The following is a 20,382-nucleotide window of genomic DNA, read 5'->3' as shown; positions in this document are numbered from 1 at the left end:
TTTCCTCTGATTTCTTGTTCTGTGATGTAATTGCATACCAACTGTGTATTGAGAGTTTTGTTGTAACCACTGAGATGGTTTTAAGTTTCTTAGGAGAGGTTTGTTTCTGATTGGCTGACCCTGGAGCGACTGTTTGCAAGACTACTATCTCTGATAGAGCGGATAAACTGTGATCGTTGAGATGCCTTTTCTTACCTGCAGTTCATAATCATAGGAGTGAGTGATAACAGTTGCTGTTGTTATTGTAAATTACCGCTTGTGTAGGACCAACCTGCCATTACCTGGTAAATGTAGATGCGCAAGTATTCTGTTGGTAACAAGTGTTGTTGAATGCTTTAAAAGTCAATTTATTGCATAGTGTGCTATGTTGGGACTATTTTCAAAGTTCTGTGTTATTATGTATTATTCAATATTGTGAAGCATGTTGGCACCCAACTATGTGGGATCTCTATGCTGAGTAGTTTGTATATAGTTTTATCTCTTGTCTTCTGTAGGCGATTGTGTTATCGTTGCAATATATAGATAATTGCCTGATAATTTAGGAGTGCCTCGCTTATACACTATAATGAAGGGTGAGCATATGTTTTTTGAGTGTTAAAAATATACTGCTCAGCAGTAGCTGTGCTCTATCAGCATAGCTCCTCCACTCCTACTATCTCCGATCTGGGGGTTAATTCTGATAAGGATTGATTAGTCTGACTCAATGCTCAATTCACTATGGAAAATACAAATGTGACCCTATTATACAGTTTATACAGCTAATCCAGCTTAAAACATTTCAAGCAAGAATGATTCAAAGTAATACTTGTGTGCCTGCTAGAAAAGCGAAACAAATTAAAGCACAGCGTCATTTTTCTTGTTTACTTCTTAGTTTCAGACATATGTCTGTGTGGGCAGAAATGCATTTTTGCGCATGTGAGATTGCCCTTGAAACCGTTTGGAAGGGGGCCATGAAAATTAAAGGGTTATCTGTTTTTGCTGTAAAGCATCACACGATGCAATTTGTTGTCAATTATTGATAATGTCTTGCCTTTTAATGGCATTGAACATGCACTGCCGGATTTGAGCTTTGAACATATGGAATATAGCAAGGCATTGCAGAGTTCTCTCCATCATGTATAATGCATTTTCAGAACGCTTGCTTAAGTAGACACTATAACCGTAGTATTTATGTCCTTGGTGGCTTCAAAACATGAAAGTAGCATGGCTTTTATATGTGACTGTTGAGTATTTTGGTGTAATTTGGAACCATCTACCTAATTGTCTTATGGTATGGTACAAGAGTGTTAGCTACATGGCTTCAGCGCTTATAGAATACATCATAAGAAATAAATCAACGTGATGTGTTGGCACTGCCCTGTGATTTAAATAGGGTTCCTAACTATTTATGGTACATAATATGGTACCTTAGTGAAGTCTTCAGTGATGTGAAAGCATGTGATCTGGGGTTTAAGTATGGACAAGGACACACAGTGATGATGGGCCACCAAACACATATGGTGAAAGCCTCCCTGTAAGGAGCACCTTTATATATAGTTTTATTAATTTAAACCATAGCTCAACCAAGGTAGCTTTGGCACAGAGCAGACAGCCTTGACACAGGAACACGTACAGTATTTAGCAGTAACAAAACACAAAGTCTTGAAATAGGACAGTAAAAATCCCACAACCAATTTATAAAAATAGAGAAAAATGTAATGATACCAAAAGGAGAAAATCCAATAAGGGTAATTTTAGATATGAATTTCTAAGGTTTTAAGGTAAAAAAAGGCTAATAAAAAGTAAAGCGGCAATCAGTAGTCGCTGTTCGCATTTGACTGGGACCTAAGTGAGAGTTCAGGTAGACCACAATGGAGCGCATGTGTTGGACACATCAACCAAGTGGTCCGGGTTATCAAATATTTTTTCTTCTGTATTAGTCTCTGAAATGGAAGTCAGACTCTTTTAGCAGGACACGTTTTCAGGCTGTATCCACCGAAGTCTTCTCAAAGCCAGATAGCTGTTGGACAAGGTCCTGCTGAAGTGGTTGGTTTTAGCACAAAAAGTTAGGAGCTTGAGAAATTCAAATTTTGTGGCACCATAGTCCTCTTGTCAGGCGGATACTTTTCACACCTTAGTTTGGTTAAGATGCCTACCTTTTGGACTTTTTTATGAATCTCAAAATACTCCTGCGGGACAACCTTGGAGATGTGTCCAACAATATCCTCTCTAATTCGGCCACAGTTGGGGGTGTGGCCAAGCCATCGACCAAAATGGCCGCACGGCATTGAAGCGCCGGTGCCCGATGCCCCTGAAATAACAAAAACAACATGATCTGGTAGCCCATAATACTGGGAAAGCCACACAGAGAGAGAGAAAGGGAAACTCTGATCTTGTCCCCTCACTTTTTCTCCGCTCCCTCAACACAAGCGCCAAGAAACCTTCAGGTGTTAGTTGCGCTATATAAAATCTTTTAACATAACATAACAACTCTGTGGTGATGGGACCGGGGGCAAAGAACGCTGCACAGACCCCCTCATTGGCCTTCCTTCAGTTCTGCGATGGCAGGCGGAGGCGTGTGGCGACCTAGCCTGCCTCCGGGGCCCTGTGGTGATAGGGACCATGGGTGAGAATGAGGCTGGAGCAGCAGTGCTTTGCTGGGTCCCCTGTCTGCCCAGGCCGTCCAGCCGGAGAAAAAAAGAGAATTGCCCTTGCAGTGGTGACCAGCCTAATCGGAGGTGCAACACCCATTACAAGGGCTCGGGTGAGTATGGGGAGACGGGCCGCAGTGCCCACGGCCCAGTGAAAACGCTCATCGTGGGGGCCCTACATAAGAGCGTCCTAAACACGGAAATCACCGCCGCCCTCCCCCCTTCTTCCTGGACTCTGCACCACCTGCAGGGATCCCCCGCTGCGCCGGGGGGATTGTGGGTTGAAGCCGGGTGAAAGTACACATTACAAGGACCCAGCGCAGTGGCCTGTGCATCCCAAGGGTGGAGGCGCCTCCTGTCCCGGGCCCAGCAAACACTCTCCCAGGTACCCCGCTGCACCTGGATTGCGGGTGAAGACACAGTGGAAGGGATCAGTGCAGAGGCCTCTGCAGCACGGGGCCATCACCGCCTCTACCCCCGCCAATCCGGGCCCAGCAGTTTTCCCGCAGGCCCTCCCCTGCGGGTGCATGCCCCCCTCGCTCTGGAGACAAGACACAGGAACCGCGATAGGAAACCTTTTGGGGGGGGGCTGCGGATACAATCCAACACGCCAGGAGATGTCTTCCCACACCTGAGCAGCACCCAAATGCGCTGGTCTGGGGGCGCGGGCCAGACAGCTTCCAGAGGAGCGTTGGCACTTCAGACCTGAGAATTGATTGCCCGCTGTTAACCGAGCACCAATAGTACATGGCAAGGGGAGCCCACGCCTTGGACCTGGGGGAGCCCACATAACCAAAAGCACCACCACACGTAACTGGGTGGGAAAGCCGGGTGCTGCGGACTGACCTGTCGGCCCGAGCCGGCCAGATCCGACATCGCATCCCTACACCTTGCTCAGCAGCGCCTCACTAACTCAAGATTATAAAGAAGAAGATTCAGTTTTGATGAGACAGGTTTAATCTGTTAGCCTGTATAGTAGAACTTTGACAGCGCCTATTCAAGCTATTATCCCCTTGAGTACAAGCTTTTCAGTGCCTAAAGACACTGCACTTGAGAAATAGGTTCCCATGCTTGTTTTTAATTTCTCTGCCAGAAGATGTAGAATAGGAGTTGGGCTGGTATCTCTCCCAGATCGATGCTTGCAGTGAAAGACCTATTTTTGACCTGGTTCCCGATATCACTTTAGAAGCAGATGCAAGCTTTTGAGGTTGGGAGCCTTGGTGCGGCCAGATTGTGACAGGAGTAAATTATGGCTTGGCATCACAGACATGTTTGCATTTAAGAATGGATAACATATCAGCAGTATAGTACATAAACAAATTAGGAGCGGATCTTTCAAAAGGTCTGTCGGATCAGGCCAGAGAGTTTTGTGATTTTTTTTCTGGACAGGAACATAATAGTCATAGTAATTGCGGGGCTAGCAAAACTCAGTAGTAAATTGGAGGTCTTGGTTTCTTCAGGACAGGAGCGACTGGGTGCTTTACATATCGGTTTTCCTTGTACTTGATCAACTTTGGGTTCCTCTACAGATAGATCTATTTGCCTCTTGACTGAATTCCAAACTTCCTCGGTTTTAAAATTAGAGGCCGGATCAGGAAGCTGAGGCAGTGGACTCTTCCAATCAGTCTTGGTCATATCTAAAACATTACGCTTTTCCATCCTTTGTGATGATTCTCAAAACGTTGGTTCAAATCTGGAAGAACAAAGTCACTCTGGTCCTAGTCACACCATTCTGAGCAGCACAGTTTTGGTACACTCGGCTTCTCAAACTCTCTGTAAACTTTCTCACACGTATTCCCTCTTTTCCTCCCGTTCTAGTAGACCCCTCAGGGGATCTACATGAGTTGGTGTTACCAGGTCATCTTCCTTTGATAGCATGGAAGGTGTCAGGGGATCATGGAATATCCCATGCCTTTAGCAGGAGGCTTTATCTGTTTTCAAAGATTCCTGGTCTCCGGCCACTAAAGCAGGTTATGAGTATGCATGGTCAGTTTGGGTCGGCTAGTCTATGGAATGGCAGGTAAATCACGTTTCAGCTTCTATGGTCCTGGGAGTTACTTTTTTCCTCTATCCTCCTTAGCAGGGCAAGGCTTACAGGGTATTAATCCCAGCTGGTCACGAGTTAGAGAGGAGATGTTTGGCAAACAATTTTTGGGGTGTAGGGCATTGCGATCTATCTACGTGAAGATTTCTCATGGGCTTAGATATTCATTTCTTTGTGATGTAATATTTTTTTTAATTTTCTGTTGCAATGAACAAAGCAGCTATTTGCGAAGCTCACTATGATCTTATGTTTAATGTTTTTTAGAAGACTTTCAGATGTTGAAGCTTTGTAACTAAGATTTTTTTTCCCCCACAGGGTGTAATATTTTTATACCGTAAGGAAAATTAAAACTATGTCCACTCTGTATTTTACCCTTTTTTCCTGATTGTGAAAAGCTATGTGTAGTTCAATGTTTGAAATTTTATGAGGTTCAGACTGTTGTTTCAGTCTTCATTTGGCTTTGTAGTTCTTCATATCTATTAAAAACAACTTTATCCCTGTCACCTTCTCTACCTTGGCTAGATGGGTGAGATATATCCTAGGGGAGGTTCGGATAGATGCATCGATCATTGTAGCCCACTCTTCTAGAGGACAGTGGCATCAAAGCCTAATGGGAGACCTCAGTGAACGTTGCAGACTGGTTTCAGAACTCAGCCTTTAAATCCCAATATTTTAAATTTACTGTCCATGCTTCTCACAATTCTGTTGATAACATTTCATGTCATAATTTAGCTATCTTGACAGAATATTTAGATTTTATTAAAGATGCAGAGGCAAAGATTATCCCACCCTTCATCCTACTTAATTCATTTTTGGTATGTTTTTCTTTACCTACAGTTCAGTAAAATCCTGTTAGATGCTCCTCGGGGAATTTGGACGATATGCTGCCTGTTGGATTTTTTTTCTGAACTCACAGGAAGGTAAACAACGGTTGCATTATTGTGGTGCATCTTTTGATTTTGTTTGACTGAGGCTGTCTAATGCTCATTGCATGGAGCTACAGACAAAGAAGAGGAAGTGTGTCTCAGTCAGGGCTGTTTTAACTTGAAACTGTTATGTCATCAGTAACTTTACAATGTAATGTTCTTGTTCATCTTTTTGGTTTAGCAAGCAACCATTTTTTATCTTATTTTTTTCATTATGTATTATGTGTTATGAGTTTGCTGCTGGAGAACACAGTAAAGAAGGTTTGTCATAATCTTCACCTCTATGTCTTTAATAGAATCTAAACCTCCTGTCATAATAGAGGGTGGGTTTTTACATTGTCAACAGGTAGTTTATCGCCCACTTTCTTGGGAAATGTGATAAGTGAAGATTACTTCCTAGAATAAAGCTAACAAGCATAATAATACTGTATATACAGCCTATATAAATAGGCAATGTGCCATTATACAGCTCAGTGGTAGTTGACTTTCAGCTTCTTCTGTCATTGGAACTCTGTTCATTCAGGTTTAATACCTATGGAAAAGAGGCATCAAATATAATGACCCAATGGCTTAATCAATTCCTGAAGGTGGAAAGAATCAGAAATTAATAAAGGATATAATAATAGAAGGATATTTTAGAGACATTTCAGAGCTGTTGCTAGCACACATAAATCCTTGATAAGAAAAGTTCAGTGTTGTCTTCACACTCTGAAACCCCTAATCCATTGTGTTATTTCACAGTCAATAAAAAAGGTTTCAAGTAGTCCATCCCGAGAGAGTCTTGCACAAATGAAGGGTACAGCAAAGGACTCAGTGAGAGGCTGAGTTTTTATATTGTTAAGAAGTTGAGAAACACTAGACATCCAAGATCTGAGTTTAGATGATGTATCAAAGACCAAGGAGGTGCCAACATATCCTGGATAAGTGCTCACAAGGGTATGTCTTTTGTTTCTCATTCAGATTGGGCCTATACCACTGATTCTGTCCTTGCATCAGTGGGGCACTTAGGCGTGTTGGTTTCTTCACTGGATTCAGTGAGGAAGTTGGATTTGTTGGTTACTTCATTTGCTTCTGTTACACAGTCAGGATTACTTTGGTGTTCTCCCTCTTCTGTGTTATTTCGTCAGATGGAGAAGCCTCAATATGATAGTGGGTGCGTTAGGAACAATAAATAGTAGTAGTGAAGGGATTCTGAGTGAAAACAAACGGACAACAAGAGCGAAGTTACACTTTTCTTTGATGTCACTCAGTATTCGGAGGTGAAAATCATCCCTCTTATTATCTATTACCCTTCTACAATTTTATTTTATGTATGACCAACCCACGTTATCGGCCCCTGCTTTCAACTGCTGTGTGTGGGTAGAGGATTCACTTTCATGTACATGCACTATATAACCCCCAGGAAGGTTTACATCCTGTATTATATCAGCAAACATCAGGGTCCTCCTACAGCAGCCGAGTGCGTACTTGGGTATGTATGGAAAACAAAAGTTATTCACTGCGAGGTCCTTCCACATGTCCCTTCTGTTTTCTTTTCTGCACCAGATTTTCTTCCTTGAGCCAGTTACAGGCCACAGTACTTGCTTGTTGTCTTCCTATCCCCTTATCTCCATATATATGTATCTGGAAGATATGTATATCAGTAAGGTAAATGGATATGGAATTAATAATAATAGTACATTTATAATTGACAGCACGCTGTTAATGTGATGTAGTTTTAGTCCATATGGGGCACTCAACGCTGCTGCACTCAATATTGTGAAAGAGCGCTGCAGCTGCTAGATATTCTAATTCCTTCTGAACCAGAAAACTAAATTTCCATGTGCAAGAGATCATCCAAATCCAAGGAGACTATTAATATAAAACAATCTTTCAAGAAAGTGGTTTTAAGACACCATGATATTAGTCAGCATGACAGAGACATTATGCAGTAATGTCACTCGTGCTGAAACCTATGTTAGCTTGGTTTTGGGAACAACAATCTCGCAGTGGGGTGCCTGGACTAGACCAACTTGTAGCAAGAGATCAAAGGAGTCTTGAAGTAAGTTGTTGGTGCTGTATTAACGACTTAGCAGTAGGATGCCGGTTCAAAGTGCCTTACAATAGCTTTGTTGGGGAATCAGAAAGCTAGTTGAAACTCGAGGCTAATGATGTTAATAATGGTATACTTAAGTTCATTCCCTCAGGCTTAAATCCTTGGAATATTATTAAATATCATATGAAGCAGGAATTGGTTGTCTGTCTGAGATTTGAAGTTTTGTTTTGAGGTGCCTGAGGCTCTCCTTATTTTGGGAGAGAATAATTGCATTTTTAAGGACGGATAGATAAGCAACATAATTGTGGTCCCATGAATCGAGACATTTTCAACCATCTAAGTATTGTGAAGATGGAAACTTATTTAAATATATCTAAATTCAAAGAGAATCCAGGAGTTGTAGTATGTGCATATGAAGATTAAATGTTGGAAATGGTCAAAAGATTATTGTACTGCATACATGAACCCTACTATTTTATTGATGTTGTTGTGCTTCTCAGTTTAGGCTTTGAGACAGTTTGGGAGTAATGCAATTGGTGGCACAAATAATTTGCATACAAATATAAATTTGGATATTTGCCTTAAAAACCCTTTTTGTGGTCTTTTAGGTTTCTGGGTAAGACATCCTTTTTAGTGATGATAGAAAACTGGGAAATCTGGAAAAAGCATGGCAGAGACACTTAACAAGGCATATGAAGCTTTCCGCCTGGCCGTAATAGATAGGGATAATGCACGTAAAGAACTTAAGCAGAAGGTATGTATATGCTTAAAACTGATACAAATTCATATGTGTACATATAGTAACTCACATGGTATAACAGTATACGTTTTCTTTACAGGTTCATGCAGTCTCTAATGTTTTACAGATTATGGAAATGGTGGTAAAAGTTTGAGTTCCTAATCTGTTGTTTTACAACATTGTTCCTCTAGATATTGGTGAAAAACCTGTCCTGTTAAATGGAATACATGACTCCAGCAAAGTAGAATAGTCAATGTATGTATGTGTGTTTATACAACTTATCACAAAGATAGCATAGAGAAAGGCAAATCGTACATCCCCTAAAAGAATTACACAAAGTAGTGAACCAACAAGAAGAAATGGTATCTCAATCTGTATGTTTTTCAACATGGTGCTTCACAAACCAAAACACTCTGCTCCCTCAGATGTTACTTATGAGAGCAGAAGATACTGAAACCCAAACACAAATATAAACAAGTGTTTGGAGCACACAAATTTGCAATACAGCCTGATAGTAATTGTTAGGAAGTGTCCATAGTACTTCAAGATTCTAAACGAGAAGTTGTATTGTGTTGGGTTGAAGAACATCAAATTGTAACCACGGGTAGAGTTAACCAGTCTTATGAGAGCACAACAGCCAACATCTGTTACGTCCTCAATGGGCTTTATCAAGGCTAGTTTATCGAAGATATGGAAAATGTCGGAGTCCCGGGCACTACAAGAGAAGGTTGGGAGGATGTTAGATAACTGCTTATGACGTGAGCTATAGGTTATATGTTGTGAACATGGTCAGCTTCTTCATCAGAGTTTTGGAGTGAACGATTGTTAGAAATTGGGTTGTTGGTTTACTAGGGTATGAGCCCAAGTCAGGCAGCAACCACAATCCTAGTCAGGGTAAGTGTAAGGCAACCCCTAAATTAACCTTTGTTCACTCTCTGCCAGCGTGGCTCAGAGCAGTCAGGCTTATCTAAGAGACAATGTGTAAAGTATTTATGCAACACTTCAAACATTAAAACAGTGAAAACGCCACACAAAAAGAATTCACACCAGATTTGAACAATAGAGTCTAATTTAATAAATAAAACAAGACCAAAACGACATAAATCCAATAAGTAGAACTTGAGATCTAAATGTTTAAAGAATAAACTGTAAAATAGCATTTAGAAGCAAGAAGCGCCTATTTGGGCTATCTGATCGCGCTGGAACGGGACAAAACCAAAGGTTCAGGCTGACTGCGATAGAGCGCGAGCCGGTTACAGGGACCCACTTGAGCGGCCTGCTGAAAAAAATACCTTGATCCTGGTTTGCAATGAAGAAGATTTGGGCTGTAGCCAAAGCGATGCATCAGTTCTGATCCCGCAACAGACGGAGAAGCGTTGTTTTTCTCCACGCAAAGTCGGCAATGCGTCAGTTCCAGGGGCAATGCAGTGGTCTCGAATGCGATGCGGCAGTTCTGCTCCTGATGCAGAGGATGCGTCGATTCCGAGGGCGATGTGCTGGTTCCGAAGGTGATGCACCGGGTCCGCTCTGCGCAACGACGAGGTTATGCCGGTTCCTATTCACGCAAAGGCAGAGATGCGCCAGTTCTGACCCCGACAACGGCAACGATCCGCCGGTTCTGATGAGGATGGGTGGCTGAAGAAGCACCTTAGGCCTTACTTCCAATGGTCCAAGACTGGGGTGGCACCACTTGGCAGGGCCAACTCACACATGGCAGGGTCCAGGTGCAGATACAGGTAATATGGAAGTCTTTCATGTCCCTGAGACTGCAGATCAGGAGGCAGGCCCTTGGAGTCACGCTGGATTCAAGTGATGCAGTTTCAGTACTTCTCTCGAAGGCAGGGAAATAGCAGGCAGCAGGGGAGCACAGCAAGGCTGGAGTCCTGAAAAGCAGCAGTCCAGCATTGTGGCAGTCCTTCTGCCGCACAGCCAGTGGTGTGACACAGGCCCCCGCAGCCCGTGCGGTGCGGGGCGCCTCCAAGCTCAAGGGGGCCCCCCTCAGCACAGTGCTCGGGCATTGGGTGTGTGCGCAATATCGAGACAGCCGGGCGGGGCCTGCTGCCCTCAGCAGTGGTCGCGTTGCAGCGTTCTAATGGCTGTGGCGCCGCGGGGGAATGTCATGCGACCTCACCTCCTGGCTGGGCCTGGAAGTGAGGTCCGATCGGATTCAGAAAGCAGAAATTAGTGGAGGTGTGTTGCGCGCCGGCGGTGAGCACCATAACAAGATAGGTACTGCCGACCAGGCCTCATGGACAGAGCCGGGCCCGAGGAGAGGTCGAGACACAGCAGAGGGAGTGTAGGTAAGAGAGGAGCTGCCAATGACACGCCCACTGCCTTCCCTAAATCATTTCCGGCAGCTGTAGTGTCCTAATGCATTAAAAAACATTTTAAGCAAATAAATAATAGGCAACTCAGCTGATGCCTTCTTGAAAAAACCCGGGTTTATACACTGGGTGGAAATTTAAAAGCATGATGTATGCATATGTAGAGACCAGTACACACGACTAAATTAGAAAACCACTGTACTTTCAATTTACCTTTAGGAATCACACACTTTAGGCATGCATACTACATCATATTTTCCAGACACCATCGAGACGTTTGCCTCAAAAAAGAAAGCATAGCTGTGACTGCTCTGTGTGGTGGTTCATTTTGTTTGCTTGATCTTTCCATGCGTCTATATTCAAAGAGGATCTAAGAGTAGAATAGTTTTTTTTTCGCCGTTTGTAGTTCACTGAGGTCAGAGCATTCCAGTAACAAACACGAGTCTCCCCTACCGACAATAGCTTATCTGTCCGTTCTTCTCGATTACTCCATCAGTCTTCTCAGGATCCTTCATTAAGAATGTCGTCATAGCTCGAAGAAAAAGAAGGCAAATATCAGCAATTACCATTATTGAAAGTTTATGCAATCCTGTAGTAGGTGTTTAAATGAGTCCCTTCACCACTCTGTTTACCTGAATGCTCTGCTACTTTAGGTAGGAGAGGTGACTCACGCCTCTTCCAGTTCCTTCCTATGACGTCAAAAAGAAAGAGATACAAAAGAGGATGATGGACGGAGCGTTTGAGCAAATCAAACACTCACCCCCAGTCAACTGATCTGGGTTTAATCCACCACCATTCTTTAGCCCACTCAGCCACCCCATTTCAGACATGGCTATATGCAAATCAGTCTGACCCTGTGCCTCATGGGAACAGTACAGCCCGAACTGCCAAGCCATGTCTTCCATGGACCGGAAACAAGCATCCTGGGACCGGTTTCGGATTCATAATCCTCATCAGCCAGGCTAACTTGAATCCAGTGGCCAAGTGAGCAAGGGACTCACGTCTGAGCATACCCTGCCACACTTAGGGCGAACAAAGCGATACAAAAGAGAATGATGGACGGAGCGTTTGAGCAAATCAAACACTCACCCCCAGTCAACTGATCTGGGTTTAATCCACCACCATTCTTTAGCCCACTCAGCCACCCCATTTCAGACATGGCTATATGCAAATCAGTCTGACCCTGTGCCTCATGGGAACAGTACAGCCCGAACTGCCAAGCCATGTCTTCCCTGGACCGGAAACAAGCATCCTGGGACCGGTTTCGGATTCATAATCCTCATCAGCCAGGCTATCTTGAATCCAGTGGCCAAGTGAACAAGGGACTCACGTCTGAGCATACCCTGCCACACTTAGGGCGAACAAAGCGATACAAAAGGGGATGATGGACGTAGCGTTTGAACAAATCAAACACTCACCCCCAGTCAACTGATCTGGGTTTAATCCATCACCATTCTTTAGTTCACTCAGCCACCCCAGTTCAGACATGGCTATATGCAAATCAGTCTGACCCTGTGCCTCATGGGAACAGTCCAGCCCGAACTGCCAAGCCATGTCTTCCCTGGACCGGAAACAAGCATCCTGGGACCGGTTTCGGATTCATAATCCTCATCAGCCAGGCTATCTTGAATCCAGTGGCCAAGTGAACAAGGGACTCACGTCTGAGCATACCCTGCCACACTTAGGGCGAACAGAGCGATACAAAAGGGGATGATGGACGGAGCGTTTGAACAAATCAAACACTCACCCCCAGTCAACTGATCTGGGTTTAATCCATCACCATTCTTTAGTTCACTCAGCCACCCCAGTTCAGACATGGCTATATGCAAATCAGTCTGACCCTGTGCCTCATGGGAACAGTCCAGCCCGAACTGCCAAGCCATGTCTTCCCTGGACCGGAAACAAGCATCCTGGGACCGGTTTCGGATTCATAATCCTTATCAGCCAGGCTATCTTGAATCCAGTGGCCAAGTGAACAAGGGACTCACGTCTGAGCATACCCTGCCACACTTAGGGCGAACAAAGCGATACAAAAGGGGATGATGGACGGAGCGTTTGAACAAATCAAACACTCACCCCCAGTCAACTGATCTGGGTTTAATCCATCACCATTCTTTAGTTCACTCAGCCACCCCAGTTCAGACATGGCTATATGCAAATCAGTCTGACCCTGTGCCTCATGGGAACAGTCCAGCCCGAACTGCCAAGCCATGTCTTCCCTGGACCGGAAACAAGCATCCTGGGACCGGTTTCGGATTCATAATCCTCATCAGCCAGGCTATCTTGAATCCAGTGGCCAAGTGAACAAGGGACTCACGTCTGAGCATACCCTGCCACACTTAGGGCGAACAAAGCGATACAAAAGGGGATGATGGACGGAGCGTTTGAACAAATCAAACACTCACCCCCAGTCAACTGATCTGGGTTTAATCCATCACCATTCTTTAGTTCACTCAGCCACCCCAGTTCAGACATGGCTATATGCAAATCAGTCTGACCCTGTGCTTCATGGGAACAGTCCAGCCCGAACTGCCAAGCCATGTCTTCCCTGGACCGGAAACGCTCCGTCCATCATCCCCTTTTGTATCGCTTTGTTCGCCCTAAGTGTGGCAGGGTATGCTCAGACGTGAGTCCCTTGTTCACTTGGCCACTGGATTCAAGATAGCCTGGCTGATGAGGATTATGAATCCGAAACCGGTCCCAGGATGCTTGTTTCCGGTCCAGGGAAGACATGGCTTGGCAGTTCGGGCTGGACTGTTCCCATGAGGCACAGGGTCAGACTGATTTGCATATAGCCATGTCTGAACTGGGGTGGCTGAGTGAACTAAAGAATGGTGATGGATTAAACCCAGATCAGTTGACTGGGGGTGAGTGTTTGATTTGTTCAAACTCTCCGTCCATCATCCCCTTTTGTATTGTCAAAAAGAAAGAGGCAGAAAACGCCACCGTTAGATATAAAAATGCAATAGGTCTAGTAGTTCTCTTTGTTTGCTTTGTTGTGGATTTGACAATCAAATCATCACAGCCCTTCTTGACATGAAGAAATCATCTGGTCGAGCTTATCACTTATCTTCAACTTTCACTAGTTTAATAAACCTTATGGTTATCGTAAACAGACTATGTGTCCCAGCTTAATTAATATATGAGGTTTTTAAGTGGTAGGTGTTAAAACGTGAGTCTACATATAGGCTCTTTTTTTTTTTTTTACTGTAGTGTTATATTTATATACTATCATGTTTCTCCTTGGATTATTGCAAGCTGACACGTTTCACTCATGTGGCTGCTGAATTTTGACTTTTTCAAGGCTGTGGCATATATGTTGATTTTATATTAAATTGAAATTCTGAGAGCATCATAACAAACAGTTTGATTGCAATGCTTGTAACTGAAAACTTTTGCACAATACACAAGCGCATGCATATTATTCCTAGTCATACTTGATCCTAATAGTGTTGCACACATTGAAAAACTATTGTTAGACCTGACCCTTTTGACCTTTTGCCTCCTATTTTTCTGACCCTGTTTTTGTTGGTTATAGGAATTTGGCCACTTTGCCATTGCTGATCAGTGGTAGAGTGCATAGGTTCTCTGTATAAATTATGACAATGATTGGTTATCCATGATTGTGATATTTGATTTACTGGTAAGTCCCTAGTAACGTGCACAGAGTGTGCCAGAGCCTGTATATCAAATGCTACTAGTGGGCTTGCAGCACTGGTTGTGCCACCCACATGAGTAGCCCTGTAAACATGTCTCAGACCTTCCACTCTACTGTCTTCACGCGCAGTTGTGAACTGCCACATCCAAGCAAGTGCTCCCACTTGCCAGGCACAAACTTAACCTTTCCTTACATGTAAGACACCCCTAATGGGTGAGGCTAAGGTACCCCAGAGCAGGGTGTGTCAGGTCCTTGAATCCACAGAACCGTACGATTCTTAAATGGGTTTCACCTCCCGACAGCTCCACGGTCTGAGTGAAACAACAGACACGTAGGAGAGATCAGGCGAGGGAAGGGAAGGATGGGGACAGCAGGGAGGGAGACCTGTAACAAGAACAAGAACAAGTTACAATGAGACAAAGGACACACACCACAGTTATAAGGACTCTGAGGATCTAATACCAGGTACTTCCCTACAGATATAACATAAGGCTCCCCTACCTGTAAAGGAAAATAACGCAGTGATGCAGTATAGCAGAATATTCAGAGAGTTGTCTCATCACTAGCAACCTATAGGCAAAATAGGAGTATTAATGGTATGCATCAGTATAAACACAACTCGACATGTACTACGGAATGTAATGTAGTACCAAACATACCCATGAGATTACCAAAGGTCTTTCCACAGGGGGGAGGGGGTTGTCTGGAGCTAGACTCAGGTGTAAGCTCCAACCCCCTGCAATATGAAATAAATAAACAAGGAAGGTTATGATTCCAGCAGAAGCGCTGAAACGCAACTCAGCGTTTCCCGGGTTTGATTTACCACGGAGAAACACTCCAATTGAATCAGAACAGTTCGTGCCAACAGTAGGTACAACAATTGCCCAAAGTATCTGTGTATCAGCACCTGCCCAAAGTCAAAGGTAAATGTAGCTTCTTTACCCTCCAGAGATACGCACTCTTAGGGCGTTTTTTTTTCCAGCTCAATAAATAAACAAACAGTCCCGCAAGAACCAAGGAATGGTTCGCCCAACGGGGCTGTAATCCTCAATATTCCTGGCAAGGCTTAGCACAACAAAAGTGTCATCAAGAATCAAATCGTAACTGATAACTGATACATCACCCCCCCTGGAAAAAGAAAAAAAAAAGTGTAAATCAGCGTTTTCCCTACCTTTACGCGGAATGTGCCTCGGTGATGAAGTGGGACAGCAACGGCTCTGCACCCCTCTGCTACGTTGGAAAGTAGCAGCCGTGGAGTTGAGGCGCGGCGGCCCGCGGCCTCCTCCGGGGGGTAATTGGCGGCGGCAGCACAAGCAACACAAGCGGCGGAGCGCAGGTCGAGGTTCCCCGCTCGCTTTTTCCTTCTGAGCTGGCCGAGGTCTCGCCGACATTGGATGTGTTTGAAGGCAGTGAACGTGCTGAATTGAGCGCAAAAGGTTCGGAGGAAAAATCAGCCAACAGACACGGTGAGAGTGGGGGGGCCGATAGGGATAGAGCGGTGAGCCGCGAGCAGAAGGGGGGAGCCTGTCCGCTTGACTTACAGACCGAGAGCTGGACACACGGGAGGAAGCATATGCCCAAGAAACCCAAGCGGGGGAAAGGCAAAAACAGCCGGCAATCCATTTCCAGCTCTGCTGGTGCTGTAGAGGCTGAGGCTGGCCCAGAGGCAGATCTAGAGTTAAACTAAACAGCCTATTTAACTCAGGGGAAAAAAGGGAAGAGGGCTGAGGCAGCAGCGAAAGCTCTTAACAACCCTTTATCAGTAGGAGCAAAGAAAGGGCACAGGGAGAATAGTGCCACACGTATTACTCCGTCTTTACGGTCATTTTTCAAGGTACTGCCACAGGTACTGAATATCCATAGCAACCTCTCCCCGAATCAGACCGATACAGAAGCTATGTCGGACCCTCTCGTAAAAGCGTCCGGTCCAAATGCTAACGGAGGACAGGAGAGGTTGCTCCGCCGGTCTCTATCGTTCCCAAACTGGCTAATACAGCCAATATAGCCAATACTGTCACCACGATTCAACTCGAGGAGGGAAGCGTGCAAACCCCTACACCAACTTCTGACCTTCCCGCACAGGCCCTTGCCGTATCTGCTCCTGCAACTAAGACTGGAGGGGATAACCAAGCAGTACCTTCCATTGAGTCCCTCCTTACAGCAATGAGAGAGGAGATAAGAACAGGGTTTTTTGGTTTCAGCAGAGAACCAAACAGAAATAAGGGCCGCATGTGATATCCTCGAGAGGAAGGTGGACCGGCTGAACAACAGAACAGAGGCATTAGAAGGATCAGTAGATGCGCTTAAGGCAAGCCTGGGATCAGCCCAGTTACAGATCCAAACACTGAGAAGGGAAGGGGATGCAGTCCGTGAGAGAGTGGAGTCTTTAGAAAACTATTCTAGGAGGAATAACCTCCGGCTCTTGAAGATCCCGGAAGGGAAAGAAGGGAAGGACATTAAGGCCTTTGTCGTTGCACTATTAAAGGACACCCTAAACTTAGAGGAGTCCACGGACTTCCTCGAAAAAGATATACAAAGGATTCCTAGGGACCCTTTCCGTTTGAACCCTGGGAGAGAGAGGCCAAGAAAGATACTTGTTAATTTTTTGACTTACTCTATTAAAGAAAAGATCCTAAATTTGGCCTTGAAAACTAAGTCTCTGAAACCTTTGAACTCAGAATTTCAGTTTGAGATCCGTTCGGACACCAAGATCAGAAAGGTTTTATTAAGGGGCGCCAACTTGCAGATTTGACGCACGACCTAGTGGGGGCTATAGATATAGCTTCGACTTTTTCTCTTCCCTTGGCTACCCTTACACTAGACGCAACCAAAGCCTTTGATAGGGTCAATTGGGCCTATCTGGCGGTGGTTATGGATAAATTCAACTTAGGGGGGAGATTCCGCCGAACAATAGCCCTTCTATACAAATCACCAACGGCAAGACTACTAGTTAACAACTCTTTGACAGCGGCCTTTAATATAACAAGAGGCACAAGGCAGGGCTGTCCGCTTTCCCCCCTCCTATTTAACCTCTACATTGAGCCTTTTGCTCAAGCCCTAAGAGAGGCGAATAACATCCCGTCCTTCAGATTCGGTGAGTGGGAAAGGCGGGTTGCGCTATATGCGGACGACATTCTTATCATGACAACCGACCCTGACCTTGCATTTCCCACAGTCATAAAGAAAGCGGAGGAATTTGGTAAAATCTCGAGGTATGAAGTAAATGCCGATAAAACCGACATCATGGTTTGGAACACTACTACTTCACATCTTGTCGTGAACACCTCCACGAGATACCTTGGGGTTAGAATCATTAAGGAGACGGGGAAAATCGCAGAATTAAATCTAGATCGGGTTTCAAAGGAATGTCATAAACTACTAAAGTCTTGGGCTCATCTTCCCTTATCTGTTTTTGGGAGGACAAATTTAATAAAAATGTCCATCCTCTCGAAATATACATTTCTTTTTAACTCTAGCCCCCTGTCATTTGACATTAAAATCTTAGACAAATGCCAGCGCGACATTAATTCATTTATATGGAACTACAAGGCTACAAGAGTGGCATGGAAGAAGCTGAGGTGAAGAAGGGAGAAGGGAGGGCTGGCTCTACCTGACCTGCAGTATTACACATGGGCCTTCCAACTCTCATTCTCTAGAATGCTCCTAAAAACTCCCATAGACCCATCCCGCGGGGTGATGTTCAGGGCTATGCTAGAGGGAGCCGATCTACCAGTGGACAGCTTTCTCTTCAAGTTTGGGGAGCACAAATTTTTTAAGAAGATGAAATTGAAATGTCTACAATCTTTGGCCAAGAGTTGGTCAATAATTTGGAAAAAAATAGGGATAAGCTACTTTTCAAATCAGGCACCTATGTGGGCCTCACCAGGCACCCCATTATGTCTTAAGGATAGTTTAGCGAAACCTCTTAGGGATGCCGGGATAGTGATCAGGGGAGACTTGCTGTCAGGGGGTCCAATGATTTCCCGGGACAAGCTGTTGGAGAAAGTTGGGCTAAGCCTCTCAAGGTTTAAATATATGCAACTGAATAGCTGGGCCCAAGCACAATGTAGGAAGGGGGACCCCCTTGGTAAAATTAGTAACTTCGAACAGCTGCTGGTGAAAACACCATGGGGTGGCAAGGAGATTTCAACTTGGTATTGGATGCTTTTGGAGGAGATAGATGGGGACTTTAAACTTCCTGATGAGCTATGGGGAGGAGAGATCGAGACCCAATGTGAGCAGCTGTGGATCGATTAGTTTAATCTCCTTTATAAAACAGTGAAACCAGCCTGGTTAAGGCGAAAACATCTTTTCACACTGCATCGAGCTTACCTGTCTCCTCTAAAGTTATCCAAGTATCAGATGGATAAAAAATGCAATAAATGCGGCCTGCCTGAAGCTTCAGATGTCCACATGTTTAAAGACTGTCCAGCTATCGCGAGCTTCTGGGAGGAAGTAAAAGTCTCCCTTAATTCCATTCTTAAAACTTCGTTTAACATTACACTCCCTTTAATTATGTTTGGTATCGACGACAAAATCCCTGGTCGAGCAAGATCTTTCCTTTTTTACACTATCCTTCTGGCAAGGAGACAAATTTGTATGTTCTGGGTAGATTCAGCGGCCCCAACACATGCTGGTTGGCTAACATCCCTTTACCATGTCTCCAGGGTGGACTTGGCCAGATCATGTTACAAACAAAAAGTAGCCTTTTGGGAATTGTTGGTACAGTGGAGTTAGGATTTCCGTTTTTTTTTCCCCCGGGTCCTATGATTATGCCTTACTGCTCCACAGACCTCTGGTTTGGGTTCCCCTCGAGAAAAATTGTGGTCTAATAGGTGGAAAAAACACCTTTAATGGAGTCATCTAGCTAGCCCTGTAAAAAGTCGGAAACTTCTTCCGCCACTAAGATACATTTATCTTGCAGTAAATGGGACAATTTCAAGGATCCAAGGGTGTACCCCTATGCAGGCAAGAAAAGGGGGCTGGGGTTCCCCACACTCACGGGCTAAGGCAAATGAGGACAAAAGAAAACAAAAGAGTACATGTACTAGATTTATAAAATTAAGGTTTAGGCCTGGTAAGAGGTTTATCTTCCAAGGTTTAAGTGGCAGTGTAAACTGCACACACAGGCTCTACAATGGCAGGCCAGAGCCATGGTTAGAGTGGGTGGCACAATCCATTTTGCAGGCCCTCTGGCATCATTTAATTTACAGGCCCTGGGCACATGTAGTGCACTTTCCTAGTGGCATATAGGTAAATTAAATATTCCAATTGGAGATGAACGAATATTACCATGTGTTAGAGGGAGAGCACATGCACCTAAGCATTGGTTAGCAGTAGTAAAGTGCTCAGAGTTCTAAGGCAGGAACGAAGACAACAAAAAATAGCAGGAGGAAGGCAAAATGTGTTGGGAGTGAAGCTGTAGAGAGGGCCATTTTCCAAGAGTGATAAAGTCAGCAGACATGGACTGGTGTGCAACAACTAAAAAATGTTGTAAGTCAATAAGAAGCCAGAGGCAGACGTAGCGAAGTCAGTTCTACATGTGTGTTTATACAGCTCCAACCTTACTACAGAGCAATGGAGCACTATACTCTTAATTGAGATTTCCATCTTTGATTTACATCTCATATTTACAATTGCATTTCATACATGTAGAATTTTAGGAGAATAAATGATTTGCGCAGAATCATATGATTTTCAGTCAAATGCTAATGCAGGGATTAGAATCAAGGTCACCAGGTTTCAGGGCGGGCAACTTAGTCAGTGGAGCATATCTCCCCCCTGATGAACAAATGAAACTACAGATACTAAACTATAAACACATTTTGCTTCTGACGGAAGTCTAATAGTTGTTGTCAGTGTAACAGAAAGTGCCTTCTAATGACTCAAAAATAACATTTAAAAATAACATTCCGTTTTTTAGCAAGCACCTAATATTGTTAGAAATGAAAACTTTACGTGAGACTTGATAACTCAACAGTTTACATTTACTTCGTTTCTCAAAAGACTTCAGTTTTTCAGAAAGG

General features: G+C 44.2%; 1 protein-coding gene and 1 long non-coding RNA gene across 3 annotated transcripts in view; one reads left to right on the top strand and one right to left on the bottom strand.

The window, feature by feature from the left end:
- Positions 1–20,382, top strand: part of TANK (TRAF family member associated NFKB activator) — a 386,559-nt gene that overhangs the window by 147,133 nt on the left and 219,044 nt on the right. For both annotated transcript variants that reach the window (XM_078681664.1, XM_078681665.1), the window contains exons 3-4: positions 5,512–5,594; positions 8,244–8,389. In XM_078681664.1, the coding sequence (XP_078537790.1) occupies positions 8,303–8,389 (87 nt within the window). In that variant the 5' untranslated portion in view covers positions 5,512–5,594; positions 8,244–8,302. The remainder of the gene's footprint in view (positions 1–5,511; positions 5,595–8,243; positions 8,390–20,382) is intronic.
- The window catches only part of LOC144823291 (uncharacterized), a 41,326-nt gene that overhangs the window by 12,043 nt on the left and 8,901 nt on the right, over positions 1–20,382 (bottom strand). The window lies entirely within an intron of this gene.

The sequence above is a fragment of the Lissotriton helveticus genome, chromosome 3_1 (genome assembly GCF_964261635.1).
Source record: "Lissotriton helveticus chromosome 3_1, aLisHel1.1, whole genome shotgun sequence".
Classification (NCBI taxonomy): domain Eukaryota; kingdom Metazoa; phylum Chordata; class Amphibia; order Caudata; family Salamandridae; genus Lissotriton; species Lissotriton helveticus.
This window is presented reverse-complemented; position numbering and strand designations above follow the sequence as displayed.